This window comes from Pleurodeles waltl, chromosome 7 (genome assembly GCF_031143425.1).
Source record: "Pleurodeles waltl isolate 20211129_DDA chromosome 7, aPleWal1.hap1.20221129, whole genome shotgun sequence".
In the NCBI taxonomy this organism is placed as follows: Eukaryota; Metazoa; Chordata; class Amphibia; order Caudata; family Salamandridae; genus Pleurodeles; species Pleurodeles waltl.
The window spans coordinates 24,100,955-24,115,762 of NC_090446.1; the positions used below are offsets into that span (position 1 = coordinate 24,100,955).

At 44.8% G+C, this 14,808-nt stretch overlaps 1 protein-coding gene across 3 annotated transcripts in view; it reads left to right on the forward strand.

Annotated features, from left to right (window-relative positions):
• Positions 1-14,808, forward strand: part of LOC138303584 (uncharacterized) — a 59,775-nt gene that overhangs the window by 23,429 nt on the left and 21,538 nt on the right. For 2 of the 3 annotated variants that reach the window (XM_069242851.1, XM_069242849.1), the window contains exon 3: positions 6,254-6,346. The exons of the other annotated variant lie outside the window; for it this stretch is intronic. In XM_069242851.1, the coding sequence (XP_069098952.1) occupies positions 6,254-6,346 (93 nt within the window). The remainder of the gene's footprint in view (positions 1-6,253; positions 6,347-14,808) is intronic. 3 annotated transcript variants of the gene reach the window in all.

Genomic DNA, 14,808 nt, shown 5'->3' on the forward strand with positions numbered 1-14,808 from the left:
TGGACCAAAGACTTGTCAGTACTAATTAGTCTAAAACAGTGGTTCATAATCTTTTTATTTTGTGGACTACCCACTTTATCATTGCTGGAACCTGGGCACCCCCACTGAATCATTATTAGAGTCCAGGGACCCCCCACTGAGTAATTACTGGAAGCCAGGGACCCCGGCCTAAACATTGTCAATTATTTGAACCTAAAAAAATACACAAAAAATACAGCATAAAACATTAATCAAACACATACACAAATGATAACACATTTTTTAAAATTTGCAAACACATATAAATAAAAAAAAAATGAATAGGAAGGTTGGAGCTTTTCTAAATTTAATTAACGCCACACAAACTTTATCAATCTGGGGACACTATTTTAATTTGTATCCTCCAATTTCAAATTCCTTGACATTTCCAGTATGTTTTCAGATTTTCAATTCTGCAAATAGCCTCTTTATTTATATACACTTTATTAATCAGGTAACGTTATTTTATTTTCTAAGCTGTCACAGACCCCCTAAGGTGGCTTCGGGGACTCCGAGAGGTCTCCGGACCACAGTTTGGGAACCACTGGTCTAAAAGGTTGTAGCAACTACATGCCCAGCTTTCTCATGAGAGTTGGGAATCTCTCATCATATTCATGGTTGTCTCACAAGCTGACACCATCATAACGACTGTGTGTGAGTAATGGTCTCCCAGGCTGCTGCCCCTCACCGGCACCTGAGGCAGGGTATCATCCTCCAGCAGGCCACCCACAACTTTCTTTTCCCAATTACTCGCTTTGTTTCACTATTTTGATGTACTCTGTAGTTGCACTGCCAAGTAGTATAATATCAGGTCCGGCATATCAAGACTGCCCTCTTCTCCATATTTTTAAAGATTTCTAATCAGACTCTACTCCTATTACCTTTCTCTAGGGATGTGAATAGCCAGCAGGGAAGAAATAGCTGTTTTGACACTGTTATTTTCCTTGCCATTGACAGGAGAATGGTAATCCAGAATCATACTAATCAGGTCTCACCTACACAGTGCATGCATTGCAAGAGATATTGTTTACAATTCAGCACGCTTACAACCTTCCACAACATAGTAGTAGTTGATTTCCTTGTCACTCTCATTTGCAATCTTTCAATTACTTAGCCCCCATAGGCTTCCATTTCTTTCTTGTGTGAACTCCTCCCTATGTTCTTCCCCGTCTTTTTGCAATGCACTTTTTGTTATTTTTATAAGTGTTTCGGTATTACTCCTGCACATGTAGCATGCTTTCCTACTTTTAACTCAGACATACAGCTTCTTATTTATGTTGCTTTCACCATATCTGCCATCTCTATTGATGATTTAGTTACTTACACCAACAACTGTATTACTCTACGCCACTCTACTCTACTCCATTCTATTCCACTCCACGTCAATCTACACCACTCCATTCTACGCCACTCTCCTCTATTCCACTCCACTCACTTCTGTCACTCTTACTACTCCAATCGGTGCCACTCCACCCCACTCTGTCACTCCACTCCACAAAATGCTACTCTACAGCACCATCTGCCACCGTATCCTACCCTACTCTATGCCCCTTCATTCAGCCCTATGCCACTCTATTCCACTCCACTTCACTCTACTTCCCTCCACTCATCACCCCACTCTACGCCACTCCACTCTGCGCTCCACTCTAAGCCACTTCACTTTATGTCCCTCTCCTCCACCCCACTATACTCCCTGCCATTCTATTCCATGCCAATCTACAACCCTCCACCCCAGGCTATTCCACTCTACTCTATGCCACTTTATTCTACCCCACTCAACGACCCTCTACCACTCTCTATCCCACTATACTCCACTTTACGCCACTATACTTTCCTCTACCTCACTCTAAGCCACTCTACTCTACACCACTGTACCTCACTGCTCTGTACACCATACAGTGTTATTCTATGGTTCTCCATGCCTCTCCACTGTATGCCACTCCACACCACTCCACTCTGCGCCACTCCATTCTGCACTACTCTACTATAAGCCACTCCACTCCAGTCTACTCAGTGCCACTCTCTGCCACTCTACTCTGTGCCACTCTGCTCTATGCCACTCCATTCTACTCTGCGCCGCTCCACTATGCTCCATGCCACTCCACTTTGGAAAACTACTCCACGCCGCTCCACACCATGCCACTTTACTACATGCCACTCAACTTCACGCCCCTCTACTCTATGCCAATCCACTCCATTCCATGCCAGTCCAGTCCATCAGATGCCACTCTATGGCACTCTGTCATTCTACTCTACTCTACTTTCTGCCACTCTACGCCACTCTCCTCTATGTCACTCTTCTGTCACTCTACTCTAAGCAATGTCATTCTATGCAATTCCATCCTACATCACTCTAGTCTAGTCTATAAAGCATTGTTTATTGGATGTCTGACAGGTGCCTCCCTGGCCAGCTCTGTGTAGGGGCCTCCTGAAGGTGACCTGAATAAATCTTTAGGCATCCTGTTGTAACAGTTGAATAAACATTTACACATGATAACTGTGAACACAGTTACACATCTTGGAAACAGCACCGTCCACACAAAACGTTTTGGTAAATGTCGATTGGTATGTATTGGACTTGTGACTTTAGTGAAGCTGTTTATTTTGTCCCATTCGCTGCCTGAGTTAACGTTTTTCTGTGTCATGCTCTAGCGAGTGAAAGTGCAAAGTGTAATAAACAGTAGCAGATTTTTGGAATATCGTGATGCAAAAAATAATTTCTATAAAATAGATAGGTATCTGCTAATAAAGCGATTGTATTCCTGTGATTGGTTTAATGTGGTTTTAGATAAACAAAGAGAGAAAAGCCTGAGTTTCCTATACATTTACTTGGATCCCCACATTGGAACCTACATATTATCCACAGCTATTCGTCTTCAGTCTTCTGTTGTGAATGAGTTGTCCCCAAAATGATCTTCCTCAGCCCACTTAATGCCTTAGAGCAGCTATACATGAGCAGAAGAGATATGGGTTAGACAGGCACAACATGGGTCCCTCTTCCTCAGTCCCACTTCCTCTTGCTGTACTTTAAAAGTATTTATCTTGTGCCTGCCACCCACACCCTGGCCATACTCCACCCTGTTCAAATATTTTTTTTGAAAAAAATACCTGGCATCTTGCCATCTTCTCCACCACCTGTGGTAGTACTCACCCCTCACCTCACACTTAAACAATCCTGGCATTCTGCCATTATCCTTCATCACGGTCTTGCCTTTTTGTACTGCCAGTGTTCGTAGCTACCCCCACACTTTTCCAATAACAAACTAAAGATCTACCACATTGCCACGTTCCCTTACTGCCCTCTGAACCTTTCTTATCTCCCACTTACCATTAGCTGAAGACCAGTTCTTCAGTGACTCGAGGAAAGCCACTGAAACCTCATGACACATATTGGCGCTGTCCTTTGAAACTCTGGAGCGTTATGTTGCTATGAACTTATCCAGTATACACATGGCTCCTCTCTGACTTTTATGAGATTGTAGAGTTGAATACTCCTGATTTACATTTTGAGAGTGGAGTGGGGCAGAACATTTAGTTCAGTTAGTACTCCTATTACTTACAATAATATATTATCAAGGCAGTGCTTTCCAAAGCTGGATGGTGGTGGAATGGGACTGTCCCCTTCAAGGTTATGACCACTGCCCTGAGCGCTGGACAGAATAGTAAATACAGACTTAGTCTAAGCCTCTCACGTTATCTTGTGTCTAACGGTGGAATTAGGTGTTTGTGCCTGCCTATCGCAGTGAATTGTACACCTTGTTGGGGGAGCTTTGTCATGAATTTTTTTTATTGCACTTGCTACCTCAACAGTACCTGTTTCTTGTTGCCCCTAATATTTACAGATAAGAGGCTAAAGGCATAAGGAGATTGTGAAACCTTAGTTTCTATTTCATTCTAATTAAATAATCAAGTTAAGACTTTTGCACTCTTGACTCGCAAACAGTAGCTATAGCAACCAGAGAGTGTGTGGTAAAGGGAAACGACTCATACAGAATAACAGTGTATTGTCAAATATACGACTCTTGTAGTCACTAGAGACTTAATTTAGAAGGCAGTATGGAATAAAACCCTAAAAATAACTCTGCAAATCTCTATGCAGATCATGACGTTATTCACTTCCCCTATGCCCGCCTTCCACCTGCTGGCCCCTGATGAAGCAGAAAAAGAAAGACTAACAAACATTTATATATCATGTAACAAAATCGTATAAGACAATGTGATTTTAGCAAAGAAAAATAATGTATGTAGAAAATGTGCCAACGTAGCAAGTCGCCATTAGTATAAACAAGCTTAATTAATCATGAAAACCGACCAATGTATCAGTGTGTCATAATTGCAGCTATACTCTATGATTTTCTTGTTAAACTGTTATATGCTTAGCTTAAATTTAGCAGAGGCTTTGGCCTAGTCGCCTGGTCTCAATTTTACTGCGTAGTTTTCACTTGTATTAACAAAGACGTGTTTTAAACCTCTATAATCTGTATTTTTCCAGTAAAATGACTAATACACTTATCTTAAAGTTGCGTGCTAGGCAACTTTCATCCCCTTTGAAGCAAGGTCAGTTTCTGAAGGTGCAGACAATGAAGACACTGATGCAGAATTAATTGGCAACTTTGTTGCTACTGTATTCCAAACTCACGGGACACCTTATGCGTAGATGAGGATTAAGAGAAAAGACACTATTTATTGGTCAAAGAGAAACCACCCCATCAACCCTCCAATTGAAGAACCTGAAGAATTTGGAACTTTTCTTACTTAATCCCACTGGACGAAGAGAAGCCAGCCATTTTTCTTTGATGCCATTTTGAAGCCAGATTCGAGAAGCCATTTTGATGACACTGATGCTTTTTCTCTATCCCAGAGAGAAAGACTTTAAAGAATTCACACCCTAGAGACTTTAACTTTAACTTTACCCCATCTTGCCCTTATAAAAACTCTTGTTTCCCCCCCCGATTTTACTTGCCGCTGCAAGGAAAACTTTACTTAAACTCTGCCCCTTGAAGCCTGCCCCATGCTGATCGAACCGGTACCTGAAGGACGAAGACTTACCTTGAATGGTGATTGTATTTGGTAATTATGAAAGGATAATTATATTATGCATTGTATTTTCCTCCTTAGGTACCAATTGCTTATTTTTGACAGAGCCCACGCTAGAAGTTTTCTAAATTTATGTTGATCAAATTCGTTTTGCATGAAGCTCCACATGCCAATGCTAATCTGAGGTTAGTTGAGGTATTCATTTGATGCACCATGCTGAATTGAAATCTTGTTATGCTGACAAATATATGCAATTAGCCAAATTCAGTTACTTTTATTAGTGATTTGCATTGCTATAGCCGAGTGCATTATAATCCAAGTTTTGCGTAGATTGCGTTTCTTTCGTCGTTATGGACAGGCAGTAATGTTCATATATGTGTGCCATTTGATTTTGAGACTTACTTATATTGTGTTAGCTTCATTAATATAGGGAAATAAACTCATTAACTTTTAATAAACAGGTGTGGTTATTCATGACTGAAAGGTCATGGTGTGTCTAATTACTGATTTTCTGTTTAACTAATTTGTTGATTGATTACTAATCTAGTATTGGTTATTGATTATAGATGATTATTGATTTGAGGGATCCGACAATTCTTTGGATGAGGAGAGCTCAACCCGGTCAAAAGGTTCACCGACCTCCGGCCTGTCCAAGCATAAGTAAATTATAAGGACTGGACGCGCTATCACCCCCACTCTGCCTGCATCAGTGTGGCCTTCAATCACACCACAGACCATACTTTTTGGCCCGTGGGAAGATGTCTGAGAGTACCCATGATCTTAACTAAATAATGAGAAACCATAAGACCTGCAAGATGTTTTTGATTTCTTCACAAGCTAAACAAATAAAATGAATGCCAAAGTTGTCCAATCAAACCACAATGCATGTTTGGGTCTTCTTCTGCCTACATGCCTCAACCTTGTGGGATTAATTCTGAGAACTGTATCTAACCCGTTCGTAACAGTGTTGCATCCCAGTGTAGGAGGCTGAGCCTTTTATCTTTTTAAATTTGATCGACTGAATAAAATAGAGTTGGGTAATGGCTACTGCATTGACAAACGGAAGAGGATTTATAAATTATCTACAGTGTTTCCTTTGAGACTGTACCTAAATTAGCCTTGACAAGTCTCTGGAGGCCTTTCTTGCAACCAGTTACCGACCAGACATGCCTGACTGTCTGTCCCTTCTCTTTTTCAGATTTCTGGAAGAGCAGCCTCTTATGGAGAATTCCAACATTTTTTTTCTTTGTTCTTTCTGTTGCCGAATTTATTCTCCTGGCCCATTGCCTTTGTAAGTGTCCGAGAAGATCACCTACCTGCTTACGTAGTTTCAAATATCTGTTATGTAGGAATCTTACGTTTTCTATATATGGGCATTTTCTTCAAAACTTGCAAAGTTAACTTATTTGCATTGGGTACACTTGTAACACTATCACATGTTTATGCATCACTGTAGTGACTTTTACATTCCAACTCTTCTGATGGTAAGAATGCCTCACTCTCAGTGTTGTAGACACTGTCCTATTTTTATTCTCTTTTTCTTGTGTTATAACATTTATGCTTTCACCTTCGTATTAACTCCATTATTGGGTATGGATGAAGAAATCACTCATTGATTATTGTGTATCTCTTTGATTGGGCTCCAGAAGTTGATAAACAAGTTTCAATAGTTCCTAAAAGTTATCAAATGTGTTGTTTACCATTCACAAGTGTAGAAAACATTGACTTCACTGTGGCATTTTTGCACTTTAACCATAATCCGGATTCTAGGTGGGTCAATAATGTCAAATTTTAGGATGATTATTTTTTACCCTCCCTTCACTCAGTGCCATCTTCATTAATATATCAACAAGTAATGTGATAGTCGGTGAGCAGTGTATTTGGGGTTTGTGTTTTGTAATCTTCGTCATTACTTTTTATCTACTTGTATCTCTATGCACCTACTCCTTACTCTGCAAGGAAGCATCCAAATCTTACTTCCTTCTCTGCAATGTGCACTGTTGCAGATTTTTCAGACAATGTGGTGCTTATTTCAATGTCCTAGCAAGAATGGTCTGCCTCCTTCCTTCTGTAGTTTCCTAGATTTCATTTGAAATTTCAGGTTGTCTAATTTTTAGTACCCAACCTGCATTTGTATTTCTGAGAATGCCTTCTTCCTAGAAGCCCTTTCCTGAAAGCTGTCCATCAAGTTTCAGTACAATACTCCTTAAGTACTAGCTTTGACATTAGGACACTAAGGGCCTCATTATGACCCTGGGGCTCTTAAGCCCCCCGGGTTATGGTGTCGGTCTAACCACCACCAAAGCGGTGGTCCGATTGCTTTGGCGGCAGTCAGATGTCACATTATGACCATCACTGCCAGTTTCCTTCCACAGGAGGGGCTCGCAGTGCCAGTCTTCCTGATCCACCAGGGCAGTGCTGCATGCAGCACCACCCTGGAGATTACGAGTCCCCTCTCTACCACCTTTTACCTGGCGGTTGCACTGCCATGTAAAGGCTGTCAGAGACGGTGTGCGGGGGGGCGTGCATGGGCAGTGAAGGGGACCCCATGGCCAGCCCGTCACTCTTTTCACTGTCTGTTTTGCAGTAAGAAGTGTGATGGGTGGTGGTGCACCCTACGCACCGCAACATTGCCGCCAGCTCAATTATGAGCCAGCATCAATGTTGTAGGCTGTTTCCCGCTGGGCCAGCAGGCGGAAACTGGTGGTGACCTGACAGCGGGACTTCGGCGGACGGGCTTTTCCATCCGCCAAAGTCAAAATGAGGGGCTAAATGTTCCTCTATCTTGTTGAATGGATCTGGAATTCAAGGGCCTTACATGAAGAAGCATCATCAGGTGAGGTTATAGAAACCTCTTTTTTTCCCTCCAGTTCTCCAGAGGTGAGACTTGTTCCTGCTCGCAGACAATGACCAGTCGACTGGACACACTGGTGGTTCTATCACCCACATAACAGGGACTTATGGAAAGGATCCCAACCAACCTAGGAGGGCCTAAACTAAGTAGTCTCATAAGTTCAGAACCACTGAGGTTTGTATGGCATATACAAGGGCGGACAGTGAAATGGCCCATGTTGTGTTCTTTTATACATCACTGGGGAGTTTCCAGAGGCACACTCTAAGCCTTGTACTATCCTCTTAACTCATAAGAATCATTAGAATTCCCTTGCTGTGAGGCTGGAGCAGTGCCATAAGCAATATTTACTGGTCCCCTCACAGTGCTGCTCACTTAGGAGTATGTCAACAAAGGATGGAAAAAGGAGAAAGTCAAACTCCATTTTGCCTGCTTGAGTAGGGTCCTTAGTAAAGGCTGTCATTCATGGATTTAGTGGTGAGAAGGGAGTGGTTGTCTTGTTTCAGTGTTTCATGGAGCATGAGTAGATAAGGCACAATGGAGGAAGACCCCTACAATCAGAAGAATAAGCAGTCATTGCAAAATGGTGTCTGTTGCAAAGTAATCTTTTTGCCCTGTTCACCCCCATTTCTTTTATTCCTGACTGATGGTACTGATGGTAACTGACTCTGACTGTGCCCTGGGCTCTGTTAGCCAGACCCAGGCTAGTGCTATGTTAAAACACACACATGTTGTAGAGTACACTAGGTATTAGGGTACCCTTCAGATTGGTCCGAGAAACCCTGTAAGACCCTAGTATATACTAGGTGTTGGAAAATGGGTTATTGGTAGGGCAGGTAGGTACCTACACCTAGCAACAAGCCACTAACCTCCACATAGGTACAGTTAGGTCTCAGTAAATTAATCCCAGCTCAACCCTTGGTAGCTTGGCAACGAGCGTCAAGGCTTAACTTAGGAGACAAAGTGTAAAGCATTCAAATATCACAAAACAGTAATTAAATAAAACACAGGAAACAGTTTAAAAATCCAAAACCAATTTATAAAAATAGTTTATATTTTTATCTTTAAAATGACACAAAAACGATTAAAATCGGTTCAGGGGAACCGGAGATATGAATTTTTAAAGAATTATTACTTTTCTAGCGCTTAGAAACAAAAAGCACCAATCGGGTCCTCTGGTTGCACCTCGACCGGGGCAAAGTCAAACTTTCAGGCCGACCGCGATGGAGCCCTGCTCGGCTACAGGTCGCGGGAGGCCTCGGTTAAAAAGTTACCTTCTGACTTAGTCTTTATTTTGAAGTTTTTCTTCACCGGGATGAACCCGCCAGTTGAATCCGACCTCCTGAAGCCCTTGTCCGGATACGCGATGTGGGTTTCCTCGGTGGAGACTTTTACCTTCGGACTTAGTCGTTTTTTCGAGATGAAAATCCTTCGACCGGGGTAAACCTGGATCTTGATCCGACGTCCATGGAGCCCTTCTCGGATACGATGGCTGGGAGGTCCCGGTCAACTTTTTACGTTCGGACTTAGTCTCTTTTTTTGGATGTTTTTCTTTACCAGGACGAACCACGAAGTCAGGCCGGGTCGCGGTTGAGGCAAGCCGGCTAGAATTTCCGCAGCGGGTCGGTCCCTCTCTGGAGCTTTTTTCCAAAAATTCTCAAATCTTTTCCAAACTTCTGGGGCTTCACCCAGATGTTCTTTTGGGGTCCACAGCTCACCCCAAGGGTCCAGAAGTTCTGGGATGGTCCTTGGGGGGTGCGGACTTCAACTCCCAGAATGCACCTGGCGCAAACTCCTTTTTGGCCATTGGACAGTGGTCAGCTGGTCGCTTTCTTCAGGAGTTGGTGCAGGGGACTCTGGTTTAGCAATTTTTCACCTGTAGCAAACAGGGAGTCCCTCCTTGAACCAGTTGAAGCCAGGCAAAGTCCTTCTTGTGGTGAAGCCCAAGTGTGCAGTTGGTGCAGTCCTTCTGAGTGCAGGTTCCAGGTGCAGGCCAGGGGTCCAGCAGGGCAGTCCTTCTTCTTCTTTAGTTCCTTTCTTGTTGAATTCTGGAGGGGATCTGAGGCGTGGGTGCAGGTCTGCCAGTTTTATCCTTGCTCCTGGGTGAAAAGCAGGGGGGTCCTGGTCCTCCAATCAGGTACAGGGTCGTCCCCCTGTGATGACCACTTCCTGGGAAGTGTGGCAAAAATCCATCCCAAAAGGCAACAGTCTCCAAAAATCCAACATGGCTGAATCTGATTTTTGGAGGTTACATCTGGCTGAGCCCACCCACTGGTGTGGCTAAGAATCATAAACACACCCCTCTCCTGCCCTCTCCTAATCTAATCAAGGGGGCACCTAGTTGTCTGGGGTTGCAGGATGTGGGGGTGTTGCTGGGTGCTCCAGATGTCCTTCTCTGCCTTTGAAGACCAGTTTGGCAGCCCTCCCCCTTCCTGCCTCACCATCTGCTGAGGGGAGATTCTCTCCCCCAAGCACATTCCTTTGTGTGAAGCCAGGCCACTTCACACCTAATCAAGGCAGCCTGGCAGAAGCTGCTGCAGGCTGGCCAATCAGAGCACAGCAGCAAAAACAATGCAGAGCTGAAATTGGCAACTTTTTAGGTAAAGTCTAAACTTTTTACCTGAACAAGTTATATTAAATCCAACAACTGGAAGTTGTGGGATTTATTACAACAATTAATTTGATACCAAATTCTTGGTATGTAACATTTAAGGAGACTTTAAAATAAAGTCTGCCCATTCTAGCCTATGAAGGCCATTTACTTCAATGAGGGAAAAACTAATTTGGCTGTTTTTACCTCACCAGGGCTTATAAATCTATTTTTATAAAGTCCCTGCTTATAGTTACATGGCACCCAGCCCTAGGGGCACATAGGGCACACCTTAGGGGTGACTTATATGTAAAAATAAGGTAGTTTAAGACTTTGGAAGTACCTTTAATTCCAAAGTCGAATTTGCATATAACTTTAATTTAAAAGCAGCCTGCAAAGCAGGCCTGCCTTTAAAATGACACTGGGCACCTCAGCAGTGCACCTAGGTGTGCACCACCTATGCTGTGGTCCCTAAACCTACATGCCCTACCATATACTAGGGACTTATAGGTAGGTTGACTTAGCCAATTATAATTAGCCTAATTTGCATATCCATTTTACACAGAGCACAGGCCCTGGGACTGGTTAGCAGTACCCAGGGCACCATCAGAGTCAGGAAAACACCAGCATAAAGTGGAAAATGGGGGCAAAAAGTTAGGGGGCCTCTGCAATCAGCCCTGTTTTCCCACACAACCCCCCCCCCCTCAGCCCACACGCCCAGGAGACTCAGCCCAACCCTGGGAGAGTCTTCCTGGCTTGTTAGGCGAGGAAGACAGTGAAGAAAACTGGCTGTCCCTTTGCAGGGCCTACTCTGCCTTACATCCTCCTGTCAGGGTCACTCCCTCTGGGTAGTGAAGCCATCCCAACAGTAAAAGGACCCAATTCAAACTGAAACTTCCCTCTAGGGGGGTCTTCCTCCTCTCTCTCTGCCAACTTGGGTAGTGAGGTGCCCACCTCCCCTACTCCAAACTTTGCTAGGGCAACACCTAGCTTACCCAAAGAGGTCTCCCAACACTTGAGCAACCCCACCATGACCAATAGGGTCAGGGGGCCTACTTTGCTATTGGCCCTGGGGTCTGCCTCCCAGGCCAAGTACAGTGCTGCCAGGAAGGCTAGCACCCAGCAGAGGCTACTGACAGCTGTCAGTACCCAGAACCACACCCTAAGCTCTCCACTGACAGATGGCTGAGCTGCTTTAGGGGCATCTTTGGGGTCCTGGCACCCCTCTTGCTGTCTAGAGTGGGGGGCTACCACCTCCTGTGGCAGACACCCTCCTTCCACTCTCCCTTCTGTCAGTGCAGGGGCAACACCTTGCATCTGGACAGCTGCCTGACTACTCAGGACTTCCTTGGGGTCAGGTGAGGCCTCACCAGTGCCAACTCTGGGCTCCCCCCCTACTGGGGAAGAAGGCCTTTGGCTCCCTGGAACTCTCTTTAAGAGTGGCCTACCCTTCCTTTTCTTCTTTCCTTTTCTTGGGGACCCCTGTCTCCTAACTGTAGGGACTGACTCCCCAGGACTTTGGGTTGGGGGGGCACCCTGGGCGACCACCCCATCTGTGACCAGACTCACCTCTGGGAGGTCATTGCCCAGGATACAATCTAGGGGAAGGTCAGCACTGACTACCACCCTAATCCAGTCCAGGATACCCTCCCTCTCTAGGGGCACTATGGCTACAGGTTTGGAGGTGACCTCCCCTGTGGCTATCCTAACTTTCTTTGTCTTTCCTGGGACATACATGTCTGGGGTCACTAACCGGTCACTCACTATAGTGTGACTGGCACAGGTGTCTCTCAGGCCAGTGGTAGGGATCCCATTCACTTGAATGTGGTGGAAGTGCCTACTCCCACCCTCAGGGATCACCAGCTTACCATCTGGTCCTGTCTCCCAGCTCAATGCTAGGAGGACTTCATCATCTGAGGAATCCTCCTCTATGGCTACACTGGACAGCCCAGTGCTAACCACCTTCTTTGGACAGGCTGCATCTCCTCTGAAGTGACCTGTCTGCTGACAGTCAAAGCAAGCCCTACTGTCCAAGAGCTTTTTTAACCCTGGGTCTAACTGTCTCTGCTGGTCAGAGTGGGATTTACTCTCCTCCTTCTTAGGGTTCTGGGGTACAGAGGGAGTCTCTGTGGTGGGCTTACCACCTCCCTCCTTAGTTTTTTGGGGACCTGTCCCCCCCCCTTCTTGGAGTCTCCCCCCTGGGACTTGACAACCACCCTGGTTCTCAACCACTCATCAGCCGCCTCCCCTAGCTCTCTAGGGTTGGTCTGCTTAGAGTCCACTAGATGCTGGCGTAAGCTTTCTTGGGTACAATTGGTCAAGATGTGCTCTCTCATGATCAGATTGTATAACCCCTCATAAGTATCTACTTTGTTACCAATAATCCAGCCCTCTAGTGCCTTTAGTGAAATGTCCACAAAGTCAACCCAAGACTGGGTACTGACCTTCTGGGTGTCCCTGAACTTCATTCTATATTGCTTTGGGGTCAGACCAAACTTCTTGGCTAAGCACCTCTTCATACTAGGGTATGAATCTGCCTCCTCCCCCCTTAAGGTGAGAAGCCTATCCCTCCCTGAGTTGGGGACCAACTCCCACAAAAGGGAACCCCAGTATTGAGGCCTAACCCTTCTCATTTGGAGTGCCCTCTCAAAGGCCCCCAGCCACTTATCTATGTCATCCCCCTCTACATAAGCAGGAACCACCCCTTTGGGTAATCTGGGGCAAACTCCCCCACCCATGGACACCTCAGCTTCTTTATCGCTGCCTCCATCTCTTTTCTCTTTGTATGCCCACTTTTTCTTTTCTAGGGCCAGCTTCTCTGCTTCCAAAGCTATGTATGCTAGCTGGGCCTCCAGCTCTCTTTCTCTGATGGATGGGTTCTCTCCTCCTGAAAGGACCCCCTTCCCACCACTAGCTTTGGATCTGCCCCTAGTGACTGTGTTTACTGAGGACCGCTCTTCCTCATCCTCACTTGGGCTCAGATGCCTTCCCTCCCCTGAGTGGTTAGAGCTTGCATCCTCCCTTCTTTCTCCCTCCTCTGGAGCTTCTTCTGACTCTACCTCTTGGGCCTCAGCCCATGCTGTCAGGGATGTGATCAGGATTTGCTTCCTGAGATCAGTGGTTGCAGGCAACCCTCTTTCAATACAGAACCCCCTAAGCTGGACTACTGTCAGTGTGGGTAGGCTAGCCAGATCAAGCTCCATGGTTCCCTAGTTTTGTGTCAACAAAAACTTTTTGCAAAAATTGGAAACAAGAATTTAGAAAAATTACAAAAATTCAATAATTGAAATTAATCCAAATTAAAAAAAAAAAAATTTTGCACTAGGACAATTTAAAGGATTTTTAATTTGTTTTACTCAAAACTGTAACGTGATATTGAACACAAGTACAGGATCCCACCGTTGCCACCAATTATGTTGGAAAATGGGTTATTGGTAGGGCAGGTAGGTACCTACACCTAGCAACAAGCCACTAACCTCCACATAGGTACAGTTAGGTCTCAGTAAATTAATCCCAACTCAACCCTTGGTAGCTTGGCAACGAGCGTCTAGGCTTAACTTAGGAGACAAAGTGTAAAGCATTCAAATATCACAAAACAGTAATTAAATAAAACACAGGAAACAGTTTAAAAATCCAAAACCAATTTATAAAAATAGTTTATATTTTTATCTTTAAAATGACACAAAAACGATTAAAATCGGTTCAGGGGAACCAGAGATATGAATTTTTAAAGAATTATTACTTTTCTAGTGCTTAGAAACAAAAAGCGCCAATCGGGTCATCTGGTTGCACCTCGACCGGGGCAAAGTCAAACTTTCAGGCCGACCGCGATGGAGCCCTGCTCGGCTACAGGTCGCGGGAGGCCTCGGTTAAAAAGTTACCTTCTGACTTAGTCTTTATTTTGAAGTTTTTCTTCACCGGGACGAACCTGCCAGTTGAATCCGACCTCCTGGAGCCCTTGTCCGGATACGCGATGTGGGTTTCCTCGGTGGAGACTTTTACCTTCGGACTTAGTCGTTTTTTCGAGATGAAAATCCTTCGACCGGGGTAAACCTGGATCTTGATCCGACGTCCATGGAGCCCTTCTCGGATACGATGGCTGGGAGGTTCCGGTCAACTTTTTACGTTCGGACTTAGGGCCTGATTCTAACTTTGGAGGACGGTGTTAAACCGTCCCAAAAGTGGCGGATATACCACCTACCGTATTACGAGTCCATTATATCCTATGGAACTCGTAATACGGTAGGTGGTATATCCGCCACTTTTGGGACGGTTTAACACCGTCCTCCAAAGTTAGAATCAGGCCCTTAGT